General features: G+C 36.3%; 1 protein-coding gene across 2 annotated transcripts; it reads left to right on the forward strand.

Moving 5' to 3' along the window:
- Positions 1-234: 234 nt before the first annotated feature.
- LOC145664456 (uncharacterized) lies at positions 235-12,836 on the forward strand. Of its 2 annotated transcripts, XM_081731146.1 has the most exons (4): positions 235-911; positions 2,268-2,498; positions 4,096-4,330; positions 6,128-6,264. In XM_081731146.1, the coding sequence occupies exons 1-3, from the start codon at positions 605-607 to the stop codon at positions 4,302-4,304; spliced, it is 747 nt and encodes a 248-aa protein (XP_081587272.1). In that variant the 5' UTR covers positions 235-604; the 3' UTR covers positions 4,305-4,330; positions 6,128-6,264. The 2 variants fall into 2 exon arrangements, with proteins under 2 accessions (XP_081587272.1, XP_081587273.1); XM_081731147.1 differs by lacking the exons at positions 235-911; positions 2,268-2,498 and adding an exon at positions 8,505-12,836 and having other exon boundaries at positions 4,176-4,330; positions 6,128-6,287.
- Positions 12,837-18,251: the final 5,415 nt, after the last annotated feature.

Here is an 18,251-nt window from a genome sequence, read left to right on the forward strand (position 1 = left end):
TTTATGTTAGGACCTTATATAATAAATTAGCTTTTAAAATCCATGACGTTTCTTATAGGATTCTTAAAGTGCTTTTGAAATAACGTTAAATAAAGTAAATAGTATATGGAAGAAAATAAAGAAGTCAGGGAAAAGTAGCAACTCCAGTCAGGGAAATAAGAAGGATTTTTTCTTTGTGTGTGTGTGTGTGTGTGCGTGTTTGTGTTTGTGTCTAACTATGCTAGAGTTTTTTCCGGGATCTTATACTCAGTCAAATCAGGCGAATGCTGAATATAGTACCTTAAAGACAAGGCCTGTATAACTCTCTCCAAATCCAGCCTTGCACTATCTTATCGTGAGCAGCAAATGTCAAAGGTACGTTAAATAAAGTTAAAAATAAATAAATAAAATAAAAATGCTAGTATTCTTAGGTCTTCTATTCTTAATTCTGTTACAGGCTTTCTTACTCTCGAATTTCAGTCGTGAATAACTTTACATAAACAAGAGTATTTAGTTCGTAAACAGATTTGTTTTATTTGGGATATTCTAATATTTAATGTTTTACAGTTAGCAAATAAATCACAACTGAGGGTAGATCCATAACCATGTTGCTTTCTTATTGTGTATGGTTTTCATGCCAAGAATAATTTCGCAGCTACTTTCCCTTATCAGTAACTGTAGAATATATGTATTATTTAACATTTCAGATTCATTTCAAAAAGCTACAGCAAAGGCTGACAAAGCTTTACTGACTTCAAACGTTAGTAGTGATTCTTCTGACGAAGAAATTTATTCAAGAAGATGTCGCAGAAAGCCACAAAGATATTTGTCTGAAAAGGACAGTGATGACTCATATCCAGGAACTAAGAGAAGACCATATGAAACTTTTAACGAATGTAGTGTTCCAAGTCCCCCAGCACCTATTCGGAAAGGTAATTATGCTAAATATATTTTATATTCATAATTTCGTTCAAGAACACTGCTTGTCTCCTCATATATATCTCTCTTGATAGTAATTTCAACGCAAATTAAAAGTTTAGCTCGTAGCTGATTTGTTTCCTAGGACTATGTATTGAATCGCGTTTTAAATATATATATATATATATATTTTAAATGTGTGAAAGTTAAAATTATCAAGATTTCGTGGGCGATTCTTTATTGCCAGGGAGTTGACCTTCTTTCGCAGTGTTTGTTTCAGAAAAAATGTTCCGGGGGTTACTCTTAGTATTCGGAGGGGCTGAAACCATATATTTCCCTCTGCTGGTTCTATTCCAGTACGTTTTAACCATTTCGTCCGGGGGGGGGGGGGGGGAACAGGCCTGAAAGAAACACTCTTTCGTATTACTATGCCAGTGCAGACGTTACTTAAATGTGAAACTATATACTATTTTGGAGAAAGTTTATTGCTACTTCGTCTCAAAAATATTCAAAAGTAAGGCTGGCTGAAATAGTAGACAGATAGAAGTAACCTACAATGTTTTATGAACCTGTTGGAAACAATTTATTCGTTAGATGTGCAGAGTAGTTGTTGTAATGTGTACAACAAGCTTGAAGTGAGAAGCCCTAACAACTAAAAATAAGATGTCTAGTTTGTTTATTTTTATAAACAAGTTTTTCAATTTGGAGTCCAAAATTGGCTGCTTGCTATGTTCAAGCAAGTTTTACGTAACAAATCATTCAGACTCAGATCTAGTCTCAAGTAATTTATTTCTATGAAAAGGCTTGCTAGTTGTTTTTCTTCTTTTTTTTTAACGAGGTTGTTAATACTTTCGCCTTTTATCGGATAAATGCTATCTTCTCATGATGGTTAACTACAGAAAAACCGGGCTTGTAATGCAAACTGTGTCGTTAAATTGGTTCTATTATGAGTATACATCAATAAATAAATAAATGAAAAAATAACGTACACATTAAATATTCATTTAATTATGATAGGGAGTCTATTTAGGACAAGATCAAACAAGCAGATAAACAGCGTTAGTATCTTTTAACGTTGTGAGTTGATGTAATCAAAATCTGTGTACGATTTCTGCGATTTCCGGGGAGGGGGATAAATTCGTCAATAGCTCAAAAAAGTGGGTTTTATTTCCACCATATCCAAGGTTGAGAGGTATTTCAAGAAACAGAGAGGAAGAAGTTCCAGCCATCCCCCTACAGATAGAATACTGGATGCAATCATTGTAACGTTTTAAACATGCTTTTAAAACCATAGGTTGTCACCTGCTTATTGTGTACCTAACAGTCTAGTAAAAACTGGATGTTTGTATAATTTCATTACTTGCTTTCAGAGTCGCTTGGAGTATCTATAGGAGGAACTGCGGAGGTAAACGTATCATCTATGGTGCACAATTCAAACGGAGGTTGCTCGTCTGCATCACATCGTAAAAGTCCAAACGGACCTTCACCATCCCACTCCCAAATCCAAACTCCATGCAGAATGTCAGCGTCGTCAGTTGCCACTACTTCATGTGCAGATACAGACAGTACCTTCACATCAGCTCGTTTAGGAATTGGCAGTAGTAAGTATCCAAAGATTAAACTGTATTGCTAAGCTTAGTTACGTGTGTCGTCATTATTAAATAACCAAACAAAATGATGACTATATTGCTTCTTTAGGGACATTTTGAACCCTGCTAGCTCGAGAGTGAGGCAGCACATAGTCAATGCATCGATATTTTCCGACCACTTAGTGTGGCCGCCTTGACCTAGTAGTCTCCGAGATTATCACCAATTTTTGTTAATGAAAAACGAAATTATGGTAAAACTTATGCTTGGAAATTGAAATTGTTATGTTCCAAGCCGTGCGAAGGAAGGGGGGGGGGGGAGTCCGAACCCTTCTCTTCCTCAAAAATAGATTTTTGTGTAACTAATATAAATTTCGTACTAATTACATTTTAAAACATATATATCATACTAAGATTTACTTTTTACAGTGAAATCTTTAGTGTTTAAGATCTCCTCCGAAAGTATTTCTAGATCCGGCGTTCCTTTCGTAATGGAAGTACTTCTTGGCTTTAAAATTCAGAACATATAATCTGTAATTCTAGTTTTATCACATTTTGTTTTGCAGCGCATCCTGTTGGAATGGTTGCTTTGGAACTATTCTGTTCCATATTAGAGGCGGCTTGTGGGCAAGCGTATGTTAGGAGCGATTAAACTCCCAATCTTTTGAATGCTAAACCGACGGGCTGACGATATAAAGTTTGTACCATGAAACAGAAAAATTTATATTTTTGTACAAAACAGCGTCTTGTTAGTCATTTGTTTTTTCTTACTGCCTGTGCGCAGGTAGCAGACAAAATTGTTAAGTCGACACACCGATATGCCCTCTCGTGGCGCTTCTGGTTTCTTCGCTTGCTTACCAACACACACTCAAGTTTTTATTGTTGCTCTGGCTGAGATTCGAACGAACCCAAATTAGGCAAATTCCGTTCAGGTGTCATAATTGTCACACCACAGAGACGCGATCAACGTTCTTTGAATGTTAAGCATTCCTCGCACCCCATTTGAAACCGTTACTCTGCTAGTATCGATATTTAGACATTGTTCCATATACGGAGGTTCTGCAGAGAAACATTGGAGCATATCATTCTTATACTACATTAATTTGAAAGTTGAAATATCAAATGTAACTGCATTCTCTCGCAACAGGAGTTTTTGCAGTAACCTTTTTCAGCAGAACTTCCGTATACGGTAGAATGCCTAGATATTGACACGAGCAGGCTATTTTATTCCATTAAGACACTTGAAATGCTCTACAGACATATAAAATTGACCCGAATGTGGTGTAATGATTAGGAAAGCCCTCAAACAGCAATTAGTAATTTTCTTGCAATAGACTTAAAAATAATAAAATAAAAATAAAACTGCTTATGCATTAATTATGAAGCTTTTATCAATATGTGATTTAAAATTCATCCCGTATGTTGCTGTGGGTATCGACTTCAGGGTCAATATGAGCTATGTGCCGGTCAGAACCTAGATGACTTTTGTTAATGGTAGTTGCGGCACACACGATCTTAAGGTAGAATAAAAAATATTTCAAACAATGTGTACCATTGCCTCCTTGGTCTTGTATTAATTTAGTTTTTTTTTTTCTTTCTTTTGATATTTCAGCCGTTGAAAAAATATTCCAGTTACTGCAGAGAATCCAGCTAGATATGAAACATCTCAAATGTAAAGTTGATAAAATGGAAGCCAAAATACATGAGCTGCACCAAGTTCCCTGTAGTGGTAAAGAAGCTTTGCAATCTATAGAAAATGCAAACCTGCTAGCTGACAAGCTCCCTTTACGCAGTTTGTCTGTGGTTCACAATTTGATTTAAAAGACAGAGAGATGGCTTCAAAATTGGTGAGTGGTATTCTTAAGTTCGTATTGACACGAAGTATTTGTAAATATCCTTCAGGTATTGTTTGAAAAAGAAAACTTTTATTCTTTAAAAATAGATCTCGTGTGGGCAGATGCTTTTTCAGATGTACAGGTTGTTAAATTAATGCGTACCAAACAATGTAGGGGTGGGTACCTGACATGGAAACAAGAAAATGCTTTGTGACATGTGCATACCGATCAATAGGTTGGGAGATGCAGGCCGTCGAAAGCGTGGGAAAATAAATTTCAGAAGCCTAAAATTCAAACACTGTCCAACCAACGTAGAGAGTGCAGCTTCATATCTCATAAAGGAAGTCGTTGGTGTTCTATTGCAAAAATGCATGTTTCAAAATTCAGCAATGCATACAAAATTTATTTTACAAGGTGATGGTAAGCCGACAATGACTTACACTTCGGCTTTTCGGTGCCTTTGAAGAGTCCTTTCGCACGCAATGCACATTCTTTTAACATGCATTTTTATATAGAAAAGGTATGACTTCTTTTATGAGATATGTCATGAGCCTATAATATATTGCTGCGTACATGTACACTCATGTCCAAAATAATTGTCGCATATCTATAACTGTCTTCTTGTAAGAATATAATTTGATAATGATTTTGCAGGGTACTTTTAATACTGATACTATGTGTATAATCGGAAAATGTATATTTGTGGTAAATTTCACAGGAAAAAAATTACAAATACGAAAATTAGAATGAGTAAAACAAAATGTTGCTAAATGGACAAGAAAGTTTTATTTTCGTTTTATTGTTCTTATTTAATGCTCTTTTGACACGAAATTTGCCACATACATGTCTTTGCCGATTATGCACATACTAGCATTATAAGAAATACCGGGCGAATGCGTTATCAAATTATATTCCTACAACAACATTTATAGACATGCGACAATAATTTTGGACATGATTGTACATCAGCCAAACTGGATTGGAGATGACGTATTTTTTTATTTTTATGTATTTTATTTATTTTTTAATCCAAAGCTGATTGTGACGTATTCTTAATAATACAGTTTCAAATCAAATAAAATCGAATCAACTATTTCTCTAGCGGTAGCAGTTTGGACTGTGAATTCTTAGGACTTATAATTTAGGTGTCCATATTGGATCTTAAATACTACTACTACTACCAATAATAATGCAATCCAATACTAGTTCGAAAATCTTGCTTTCACTGTATAGCACCTTCGTGTTTCAACAACAAAATCATAAGGTAGGATGGTATACGGTTTCCTCGTGCCGTAGACATGTCTACAGTTATGCCTTGTTTGGCAATACCGGTACCATCTTCTACAACCTTTCCAACCATCCGCGGGTTCTCATAAAAATTAAGTGTTTAAGGGCAACTTCCACAGGTGTACATGGATTCTCCAAGCCTTCGCTTTGCAAATAATTGAGAAGTCCCTTCACTTTTCGGGAATTCGGGAAGTCCTGGATACTTTCTTTGAAGTTCTCTAGCACCCATCTCCACCTTGGTAAGTGGAATCAGTGACTATGATGATGTCACGGTTTTGCAGGAAGTGAACTTGTAAGACAAACGGGCAATACGATCTCAGCAATTCTCGACTTCATCTGCAATCATTTAAAGTAGTATTAGTGTATTTTAGTGACCTGTGCAGAAAATATAGTAGATTGTTGAGAATGGAGAACTGCATGAACGAATGTTACATAATTTTTAATGCTTGATGACAAAATAAAATTGTATTTCATATTGCTGTTGTATTTCATATGGTAATGTACTAATTATGTTTTTTTTAGTGTCATTATCTTTCCAATGGGCGTGAAGAGGACTACAAAAAACTGACATTGTCCAATCTGAAGACAGTATTTTCGAGGGACTTCGCAATGAAATTTAGCATTGACGGATTACGTGGGAAGGAAAAATTTTGTGGATTACAACTGTTCCATGTAGTTATAGGTACGTCATGTACAAATTGTATTTCATTGGGCAAAAGTCATCCAGGCCTAGGTTTAAAAGTAGTATCCCAGGATTTCTTTGTGTTAGAGTAAAATCGCTGGAAAAGTCTCATTAGGAATGTGTATTTAATGAAAAGTCCTAGTCTACGTGGGCCCAGGCGTTTTTTATTTATTTATTTATTTATTGAGAAAGTACGGTATAAGTGCCTGAATACACCATTCGATTTTTATCGCTCGATAATTGACGTACGACATGGTTATACAATGATTTAAATCAGCCTGTTCCTGTGCATTTGATTACGATTAGGGATCGAACGAGACTGACAGAAGAATTATTAAGTTTGATTTAGTTCAGTGAAACTTCTATATAGCGGACACAAATAGGGAATATAACTGTCCTATTATTGGGAAATGTCCGCTATTAAAAAAAAATCTACAGTATACTTAACGTACTACTCGTATAAGCAACATAACGTAGGCAAAATGTCTCTGTTTAATAATGAGCTAATACAGTGTTTTTTTTCCCCTATAGTATTATGTTCGGACAAAATACTCTTTCTCTTCGAAATTAACAACTTGCAGCAAGGCAAATAGACAAAGATTAAATAAACTTTTGCTGAAAATGGATACTAAACTAAATGCATGTTGAAAACAAATAAATGGAGACATTTGCGTTCAATTATCACATCCAACAATGCGCGGTACATTAACGATCCTGCCTATTAATGCTTGAAATTCTAGAAAATAACAAAGCTTTATTTCAGGCTGTCCGTTAGTTGGAAGTTCTACATAGACGCTGGGGAATAGTTTTCAGTATCCGCGTCCGTTATTGAGAATGTCAGCTATTCAGAAGTAATTTTCACATTGCACCCAATGTATTTCTGCCAGGAAATTGAAAACTGTCCGTTATTTTGAGATGTCCGTTAGAAGTTTTACTGTAAATATAATTTCTATGCGTCGTACAAAAGTCTAATGAAGTCGAAACAACACATTTATCCTTCGATTTTTGTTGTGCGACGAATATGGAATGGTTTAAACAGGTAGTAAAGTGACCTCACTTCAAGATATGTGCACTAGATTCACGCCACGATGTAGTTCGGGGCTCCTAATAATTTTAGGTCCTACCATTCTGCCTTTCACGGATGAGACTGAGGAAAAGCCCCATTCGCGATGGTGTCGCTGATTCGCCTGTGCAGGATCTGAGTTCATAAAGAATTTTGTTATATATATGTAATAGAGTCTAATTTCATCTTTCGGATGTATGGCGTTTTTTAGTATATATTTTTAGGAATCTTGGAGGGGGATTACTACCAGTGAAATCCTTTGTTTAGGTGCCATTCTCGCATTGTCCTAGTAAAAGTAAAGCTTGCGGTAATATCTCCCAAACAATACCAGAGTTACGAGACAAGTTCCTCTTCGGATCGAATCGAATTCCTTAACAATATGTAGTAAGGGAACTGGAAGTGTTATTATTCGTTGTGATCATTTTACTACAGGAATATGAAAATAATTTTGAATCACCATCAGAGTAAAAGGTCATTCTAGAGGACAAAACATAATTCAATAATACGTTAAATACTCTCCTTTCATATGGATCCATATCTGCTATGCTATACGCGTTCCTTGTCATATTCATTCATCAGTTTCTATTACTGCAGTTCATGTTTGGAGATTTTTTTTTTTTTGTCATATATCGAGGTTTCGGAGACCAATATGTGTTAATCTAGAAAAATGAAACTAAGAAAATTAGAGTTTTTTTGGCATTTGTAGACATTTTAGGGCATTGGTAACGCTGTTAATCGCAAATAAATAATTGTTTTCCTTGTTTATGCCTCTGAAAGAAGTTGTAATTTTCTGTCAATCGCACCGTGCAAGTGAATTTTCAATTTTTGACTTGAAACGAGTGGATATTCTGAGCCATCCACATATCGTTTTCCACTCCCTACTTCCTCTGTTTGACACCGAACGACAATGTCCTGTTAGATTAGCCTTTCGAGCACGTAATAATGCGCTCATGCGTACAATGGATGTTTTTTGTGCAATGTATAAAAGGTTTCTTTGTGTTTTAGGAGAAAATTATATTTTCGTTCGAATTTTATTTATGTAACTTCAAAATTAATCTGTTATTTCTCAATGATGACATTTGCTATTTAAATGTGTAGTCCCTTCTGGTGATACAGTATTATTGCATTGAGTTTTTACGATTTTTCTTCTTCAGAAGCAGTACAACTCCGATTTCCTGATATACAAACTAGCGACATTGTCCAACGGATTGGGAAAGTCTTAAGTGGTTCGCGAGATTGGGATGGCTACAGATGTAATCGGAGAAGAGAACAGGTTCAAGACTTAGGGGAAGATGCACAGTCGTTCCGCGGGGAACCCGCAAGAGTCCAAGGACCACTTGAATTCACCTTGCAGAGTCACCCCGAAGGGAAAGCCGTGGGGTGATCGGTCCCTCGGCTAGTTGTGGTCAACCCTCAGCAGCGTGTCCGATATAAACCAACTTATATGAACGAAATGTCTTATTGTAAATAAAATAGTAGACAATAATATGTTAAAGTACAAGAGAATTATAAACTTGATGAAAGTAACCGTTATTAATAGTTTTTTTTTTTTTTATTTATCACAGTAACTTGCAGTTCGCTAATTTGCAGAAATATTTCCTAGTGATACATTTTTATAAGTTTTATGTTATATTTTACTGCAAAGAACCTATCCAAACTAAAACTTTATAGTGGCATGCATATTTTACTGAATATAATGAGTTTTCCGAACTTCCGTGCTGTCTGTGTAAGTGTAAGGGATGAGTCCACACTACAGACCAGTGTGCGAATTAACGGATATTTTACACTGGGATTAAAAAAAAAAAAAAAAAACTTTTGAGAAGTTAAAATTTATGGGAAACTAATAATTTACAGAAGAAAAGAACTTCCTAAATTTTCTCTAAATTATTTCAGGTTAAGTAGAAAGATAAATATTATCTGCATAGTTTATTTAATTATATATTAGTTTCCCTAGTCGGGATGTGTAGCGGAAAAATTCGATGTTTGAAATAAATTTATTTACAGTGGCTTTTGTTGACGTAGAGTGTATATGATTTTTACGTGTTTAATTTTATTATACATATGATATATTGACATAAGGGTCAGGAAAATGGCCACTTATCAGTGAACCCTTTTTTGAATAAACTAAATAATTTCCACGCGTTGCGGAATAAGAGCTGGTTCCTTCTTCAGTGGAAGGAAACAATGATGTATATGAAGAGTACGCGTTAAGAACAGTGAAGGTCACATTTTGAATATGCTCAAAAAATATTTTCTCCACACCAAAAGATACAAAATGGTTGGTGAAAACAGGTCGTAGTCCACTCGTGAATGTACACGTGAGCGAATTACGACGTGTTTTCACCATCTTAATTATACATTTTGGTGCTGAGAAAGAATTTTCTGAGCATTTTAAAACGTGCCCTTCATAGTCCTTCCTGCGAACTCTTCATATGGAATGAAACAAAATGGTAAAGACAGTGTCAACGTTTGGTACTTATTAAGTTGATGCAAGAGAAGATTCACTCATTTTTCTATGTTGTTTCTATATTAATGATAATAAGTTACGTGTTTAAAAGTATTTATTTCCATTCGTTATGTTGGAAACAGCAAAACAATTGAGGGGCTTAGTGGAAAAGGGGCGTATCCCACATTTGAATGTTTTCGAGAAACAGAAGGTTTTGCGTTGCAACTGACAAAAGTTTTACTATGGAAGAAAGGTACATAATTACAACTACATATATTAGAGGAAGGTCTGATATGTTTCAGAAAAAATCATCATGCATCTTCAAGAAGAAATAAACATAAGAATGCACATGATCATGGCTGCCAAACCAATACGAGCTTTCTATATTAACTGATCAAAATGAAAGTTCCAAAACGCGAATATGTATGTAATGTACAGAATAACACAACAGAGTAGACCATGTTCGTCTCTGCAAATAACGTTTACACACTCTACTCAGTGAGAAAGAAATTCACACATGTTCGTGTAGCCACAAAAATAACAGGTTTTAGAGAAAAAAATATTTCCTTTGTACGGCAGCATCCTAATATGCTAGAACCGTACACACGATAAACACAACACTGCAGACGGGTATCATACACACTATACTGCACAATAAACCATTACCCAGGGCACAGTACTCACGTCCCTGAAGAGACACCTCACACTAACACTCGAGATCGCTACTGTGAATACCCTCTACCCGTACGTAGTTCCTGTCACCATTATTGCATCTTAGAGATCTGTAACATTCGTGGTGGATTGGTGGAATGTAGTTTAACATGTTCATTAGATTATCATACTTAGGATTCTGAATAGGTCTTCCTTCAGGAAAACCATATCTTGCAGAGAGCGCGGTTGTCCTCTTCGTCCCTGCAAACGTAGAGTACTTAAAGGCTCACATGTGGAGTATGTATATTTCACCTGGACTAGTTGGCTGCCTTTCATAAATTTCATGCCAGTCGCTGTTCTCACATTGAAGACTTTCCCATCTTCTGTTTTCTTGCTAAATATCAGAACATACTGCAACGCTGATACAACCTTCATGACTCCTGTTGTCATCTCGATGACTTCAAATGGCAATTTAAGCGCTGTCTTTATCAGAGTGACTTGTGCGGGGGTGTACACAGATTATTTCCCTCTTCGCTCTCTCAATGATACCGAAATCGGCATCGGAGGGGAGGACTATATGACCAAGATTGAAAACTATGTTCTATTGTCTGGAGGTCGGTGACATTTAACAAATACAGTCAGAGTCCCATAATGAGCGAATATTTACTTTGTCCAACGCACGAATCACTGTACACTAGTACGTCTGTTGCGAATATCTCTGGTAGGTGCATCATCACTCGAGGAATACAGCTTGCAATTTCATCACTATCACGAGAAGCAACAGGTTCTGACCAGACACACATAACAGCAGAATCATCATGACAGAAATGGAACCCGAAACGATATGTCCACAACTGCCGCAATAGAAAACAGTTCGCGTGCTTATCATCGGTGTTGGAAGTGCTTGATTCAGATCCATAGCAGCAACTATGGTGCTGCTGTTAATATATTTGCATTTCTACTTTGCATTTCTCAAAGATTGGTAGGCTGCTTCTGTTTTATGAATATGTATATGATATTCAGGTCGTCTAGTTTCTATGTGTAGCATCTAATCACAAGTTTTACAAGTGTCGGTGCTTGACATTTTAAATGTCATGTTAAATTCATTATTGAACATACATCGATATGTACACAATTTCACTGGACCGACTTTCCTTTGTTCACATTGTTCTCCATATAAATCGTACATTTGTTGTAAAGAATGCACCGAAACAACAGCATATATATATGAGCGTTCAGGGTTTGCAGCTCTGCTGTAGTGAGAACAGTATCTTGGAAACGACCTAAAGTGATTCCTGTCAATATCTAGTTTTTGTTCCGAAATAGCATGGCGGCGGTGTTGATGTTTACCTGTACGGTCCTCTTTGGGAGAAAGCAACGGTTTCGCAGGTATAACTTTCGTATGTGTTCTCTAATGACCACGGGCGGTACGCAAACTACGTTCAGTGATACCATGGGTATTTCAGAATGTTTGTTTGACATACATTAACTTTCATTCCAGATGACAGACGAAGAATATAATAAAAAGTATTGGCGCACCCGAAGACATTCACATTTTTCCTGTCTTTAATGTACACACGTTCACATTCTGACCTTTTTATTAGCCCAAATAGATAGGCATTTTGCGTGTTGAAATCTTGCATGTTGTAAAACAAAATTAAAATATTATCTTTGGTTTCAGAATCGATATCCTTCAAATAGCCTATCTACACAACTCAGTTTTACAATACCTAACATCACTTCGTATTTTATCCGGTACTTCCTTACCTATGGGACCAATGTAAATCTTCCCTGTGTTGCTATTAAGCTTACATTCATTATCCGTCCATTTGTTTTCGTTTCGTGGTTTAACAGGCGAATTTCCCAGACTGGAATTACTTTCAACGTCCTGCTTAGTGGCCATTATTATTTTCAACAGCAATGTGTATCAGCGGTCACGGCTTGGCCGATTTCTAGACTGATAGCCAATGGCAGATACTGTTATATCACCACAAACTTAGAAGATTAAAGATGGAAGCGGGATAAGTCATTTTTCCACTCAAGAGTTGCAGCTGAAAGGGGATACGTCATTTTTCCACTAACATTTTTGATACAAAATTTTCTTAATTTTCGTCCTACGCTTATGGGATCCATACTATACGGAGTTGAATCCTAACATTTCTGCTCAATATACCGGATAGTTCCCTGTATCCAAATTTGTAGATATCTCGATTTTCCAAATTTTGTGGGATACGCCCCTTTTCCACTAAGCCCCTCAATTGTACAATAAATACCTCTATGCAATGATTGAAGTTCACGATAAAAAAAATAATAAAAAAAAGTTAGGGAATATGTTTTGTGAAAATTTTATTTTAATTATTTAAAAAAAATAAAAATGTGAATACTTCAATCTGAAAATGTTTTTATTATATACTGTTTTGTTTAGTCTAAATACTGCATCTCTGAAACACGCTAAATGTCCGACCGCCCTCTTGGATCCGCCATAGATAGAAGTGCGGCAAAACTACTTGCACCAGTGACATTTTGAAAAAATGTCAGATGTATCCGATGTCATTTTCTCCTATTTTCATCAGAAAAACATAACTCTAAACCAAAATGGTGGACAAGCATGTAGCGTGCGCCAGAGATGCAGTACATGGCCCTATTCAAATCTGATATGGTGACATTTCCATCTGGTGTTAAATCTGTAAAAATTATATGGTCACATCTGGTTTACCGATGTGGGTGGGATCTCCCACCCAGATCTTCCCCATACCCACATTGTGATTTTAGCTTTCATGGTTAACCGATGTAGCTCTATATGGGTCCAACCCAGATCTACAACATGCCCTACAAAAGAACATATCCGCACTCAGGTTTGAATAAAACTTTCATATTTAATCATTTAATGTGAAAAGAAATAGGCTGAGCTCGTACGTTTCGCAATTGTGTATAGAAGCTGAACGATCAGAAATGTCGCCTATTCTATGTTCGGTCTCAGGTTCAAACCCTGCTCCCGCCAAGTGAACTTTGTGGTGGACAAACACCGTGTGCGTGGGTTTTCTCGGGGTTCTCCCGTTTCCTCCCACTTTCTTCATTCCACCATTTCATTCATTATTCATCATCACCGTCTCCTTTAGCCTAACCGGCATAACCGTGGGACGTAAAACTGAAAGATTTCATTTCATTTTTATTCTATGTTCCTTGTGAAAAGTACTGGGCGATTCAAATACATTTGAATAGCTCCGTTCTTTTTACAAGGAACATATAGAGCTACATCGGTTAACCATGGGAGCTAGAACGACGATGTGGGTATGGAGGAGATCTGGGTGGTTCAACATAGATTCCACATCGGTCAACCAGGGAGCTAGAACGACGATATGGGTATGGGGCAGATCTAGATGGGCCGACATTGATCCCACATAGGCCGGTATTGTTCAATCAGAGACCAAGATCGATTATGTTGATATAAGGCAGATCTAGATGGGGCTACATGGATTAATGTGGGGCCAACATTCATCTGGAAGAATCCACATGGGACCCACATAGATCAACATCGACGCCGATGTCGATCGACATAGATTTGCCAATCTTGGCCAATGTCGGCAAAATGTTTGCCATTCTGCATCGATCGTCATCGACAGCGACATCGATCCCACCAAAAATTCCCATGTTGATCGACATCGGCCCATCAACTGTGCTACTGGGGATAATTATCAGCCAAACTTCTTAACACTGTTTCTATAATCACAGGTACATATGAACCGATGCATACTCAGATCAATTACAGCGCAAAACAGGAGGTCGATGATTTCCACTTGTTTTTCCTTGTACACACACCACCATCGCTAATGTGCTTTCGCGGACAAAATCACGCGTGATCCCTCAAATTGTGCCCAGTTTGGAATCGGAATAAATGCAAACTTAGCTTGTGTTGGGCATGGTTTTTCGCATTTATTTATTTATAACATATAAGTTTGCAAGCATATTATAAATGTGTACGCAGCTGGTGGTCAGGTAAGAAACCAAGAATGCAGAAGACGTTAGATCGTAAGTGGAAAAAAGGGATGGTAGCGCTCCTCAACTTTACCTATGCTGAGAAATGTAGGCAAACACCAACAGGAAAAAGGATGTAAAAGACATTAGAATAACATTTTCACATTGAAATATGTATAACTGTTGAATCATTTTTTCCCATCAGTGATGATTCCAGATTTTTTTTTCTTTTTTTGGTAGTGGCGATTTCAATATACTGCGGTTCACATTGAGCACGAGATAGGTTATGTGGTCCTGAGGGAATGTCATGGTTCTCGGGGAGAAGTCCCCCCGGCCGATCCTTGAAATCACCACTGGTCCCCTAAAATCAATTCTTAAGCTAATGTACAATCTAATCTAAAATCTACTACGGTACCAATATTGTAACAAGTATCTCTCGCTTATTTTATTTCAGGTAGAAGTTGTTAGTCTACGCTTTGATCTCCTATTCAATATTTGTACGAGCGGAAGCAAAATATCCTGCAATCTTCTGTCAGGAATTGGTATATATTTTTAAATTGGTTGCCATCAATATATGTCATTTATTATCGCTTAATTAGCTCAACGAATTCGGCAAACTCACTAGCATACTCAAATATTTTGTCAGCATGGAGCATATGCATTTTACACAACAGAAACTGCTACGGGCTTGCTAAAGGTACTCCCATGCGCAAAAAATATTGCGCGTATATTGTAACTCACAATTTTTCGCAATTATTCCATTTTCCATAGGTTTATTGGTAAAATTCAGTTATTAGTACGTGGAGATAATAGAAAGCAATCCATCTAAGGAGATATTTCCAAAAAATATAATTAAATAATAAAAATATAAGCAAAAAACAAAATTATGTTCGGTTTTGTGTATAGGGGAAGGTGCTCTACCTAGGGACACATTTTTTCTCGGATTTTTTTGGAATAGAATTTTACATGATACATGCAAATAAAAAACAGGGGAACATGCACAAAGCTTTTTATACCTTCTAAATTTTTCTCAGAATGTTACAACAATATTTGTAGACACTAACGTGAAATTAAAGAAGGTGGTGCGTTTGTCCTCAGGTACATCTATATGATCTACCTAGGGACACGTAGCGTTGTACCAAGGGACGCAACTTAATTATAATATAGTTTGTTATACAATAGAATTAGTAAGTTCCTAAACAATAGTTCTTTAAAATTTTGGTTATATAATGAGTAGCTATGAGATAGGATTAATTGATAAATGCTTAATAAAACAAATTATACATTTTTTAAAAAAGATATAAACAATATATATACTTGTAAACTAGAATAAAACTTTACAAAGATTAGAATGACAAGTTTAAGATAGCTTGCTCTAAAAATTGAGATAATGTGCTATCTTTAATCTATAGATTAATCGTAGATTGCTTGGATTGCATCCTAAACTGTGAAGAAATAATTTTCTTTACATTTCTAGAACGAAAATAACAATATTTTCCCTTTGTGTCCCTTATCCGTTTGTTTTATCTTAACTCTTCAATGTTCGAATAGGGGAGCGAGGAAAACAACTACTTTGAACAATAGAGGATAATAACACCAAATTGGGAAGATGAAAATCAAAGTTTGAGTTTAAAATTCACTCTAAGAATTTACATATGAAGTCACCATGAAAATTCACAGAACTGCATAAATTTCTCTTTAGCCTCGAGCTGATAAAACAAAGTTCAGTAGGATTACGTTCATGTCTTATCAACAACCTCAACCAAGATTGAACCCTGAGAAATCGATCGAAAGCTTTAGCTGGTTCATAGATCTTTTCGTGCCGCCAACTCTTTGAATTTCAGGTAATTTTGTTATGATATCCTCAGGTGAAAGAAAGAAAATTTCTGAATCCTCTTCACTGACAAATGTGTCCGTTTTTGTTAATTTTTTCAAGTATTTCACAGCAAAACCTACATCATTTTCATTTCTATTTACAACTTTTACAACGAAATGTTTAGTTTCTTTCTCTCCTGAACACTGTACTAAAATGTAGTCTCCTGTATTACTATTGCCCTCAAAATTAAATTCAGTTTTCTTCTCCATAAGTTCTTGAATTAAATCTAATTCATCTTCAGACGAATTAAAAGAATACTTAAATCTTCATCTTCGCTGCTTGTGTCATATTCCTTTCTTTTCTTCATTTTAGGTGTCAAACGAGGAACTACTTTGGTCACCTTCTTGCGTTCTAGCTCTAATTTTTGCTTTTCTGGCGTGTTTGTAATAATTCTAGAAGTTACCTTCCTTCGAACGTTTGGCGTTTTTTTTTTTCCTCTCACATGACAATAGAAGTCTTAGCATCAATGGAGTTACTCCAGAACTTCCTTCTTCTGAGGTAACCACAGGTGTCTTCTGATGACAAGAACAATCTGATAATGGCATACATTCGCCCGAGCAATTGATGGACAACTCCTGGATCTGATTGCCTTGAGAATGACCTGGAAATTGACTGAAGCCGCTTGGGCTCACATATTCATGGTCCTGAAAAATGTTGAATTTAGTGGAACTATCCCAGTAACTCAGAATTTAGTGAACCCTCTAGTAATATTTCTTAAAGTAAATGCCAATTCAATTCGTATGCTTTACCAACTAATTCGGCGACCTCATAAATTGTAACTCGATTCCCGGAGTTTTCAGGTGAATTCATCCATTCGTTCGTAGCCCTTTGAATCCTGTAACGTGCCGACTAAGAGCAGATTTTGAAACAGAATATTTCTTTGCCGCACTTCTGATTGAAGACTTTTACGACAAAACTTCACGTACAGCTGCTTCGACGTCCTCTTTTCTGGGTGCATTTCTTTCTTGCCACACTTACTGCGAGGCATTCCACAATCTGTATCGAGACGAAAAAGAATATTTAGTAAATAATTTTCTTCTGCATTAAAAGAAAATTTACATTCTCGATGCAAAAGTACACTCGTTGTACCTGGGGACAGATACTTTTTGTGTCCCTAGGTACGTACGGTAATGTGTCCTTTGGTACATCATTGTGCCAATTTTTAGCATAACGTTAATCACTAGATTTGTTATTGCGTATTAAGTTACTTACTTGCGCTATTTTATGGAGTAATCTATGTAGATTTCTCTCTGCAAAATTCAGACTCCCTCTCATACGTCTGAACTTCACAAATGGGAACGAACTATCATCACAAAAATTTACTTTCCGACACAAAAAATTCAAAACACCTTCCCGCGCACGACTGCTTACGCGGTGTGCAATTGTTTCAATGTTGCCACATCCTTAGGATTTTTTACTTCCTACCTGACACAAATTCAACAACACAGTTTGTGTACACACTACTGTAGAAGCAATGTCCCCAGGTACATACTGTCCCTAGGGAGAGCACCTTCCCTTACTGGCAATAATGTTTTCGAGGGAATTTTTGGAGTAGCACAGCACGATTGCAGAGGGAATAACAAGATTAGCTGAATCAAGGAACTGGAAATTGGAGTAAAATATTGCATTTATTGGCTTAAATCTAGGGTGTAAATTGTCTGCCAAATATAAATTAGCTTCTGTAAGCAAGATGTTATACGGAAATATATAAACAAAGAGAAAAACTGTTGTCTTAAATTTGGAAGTGACATGCTCTATAGCCATGAGCATTTATTTCTTAAGAAAAAGGTAGGCAACAAAAGAAAATCTGTGTGGGCAAGTGGGTAGAGTGACGGACTAGTAATTCTTATACTGTTTTGACACCAGATCGAATCCCATCCGGTCCTGTTCAATTTTTTTTTCTTTACAAAACATTGTAGAAAGTGTATAATTTTTGTGTTAATAAGAAACGAA

This window comes from Thermobia domestica, chromosome 11 (genome assembly GCF_964235325.1).
Source record: "Thermobia domestica chromosome 11, izTheDome1.hap1.1, whole genome shotgun sequence".
Taxonomy (NCBI): Eukaryota; Metazoa; Arthropoda; class Insecta; order Zygentoma; family Lepismatidae; genus Thermobia; species Thermobia domestica.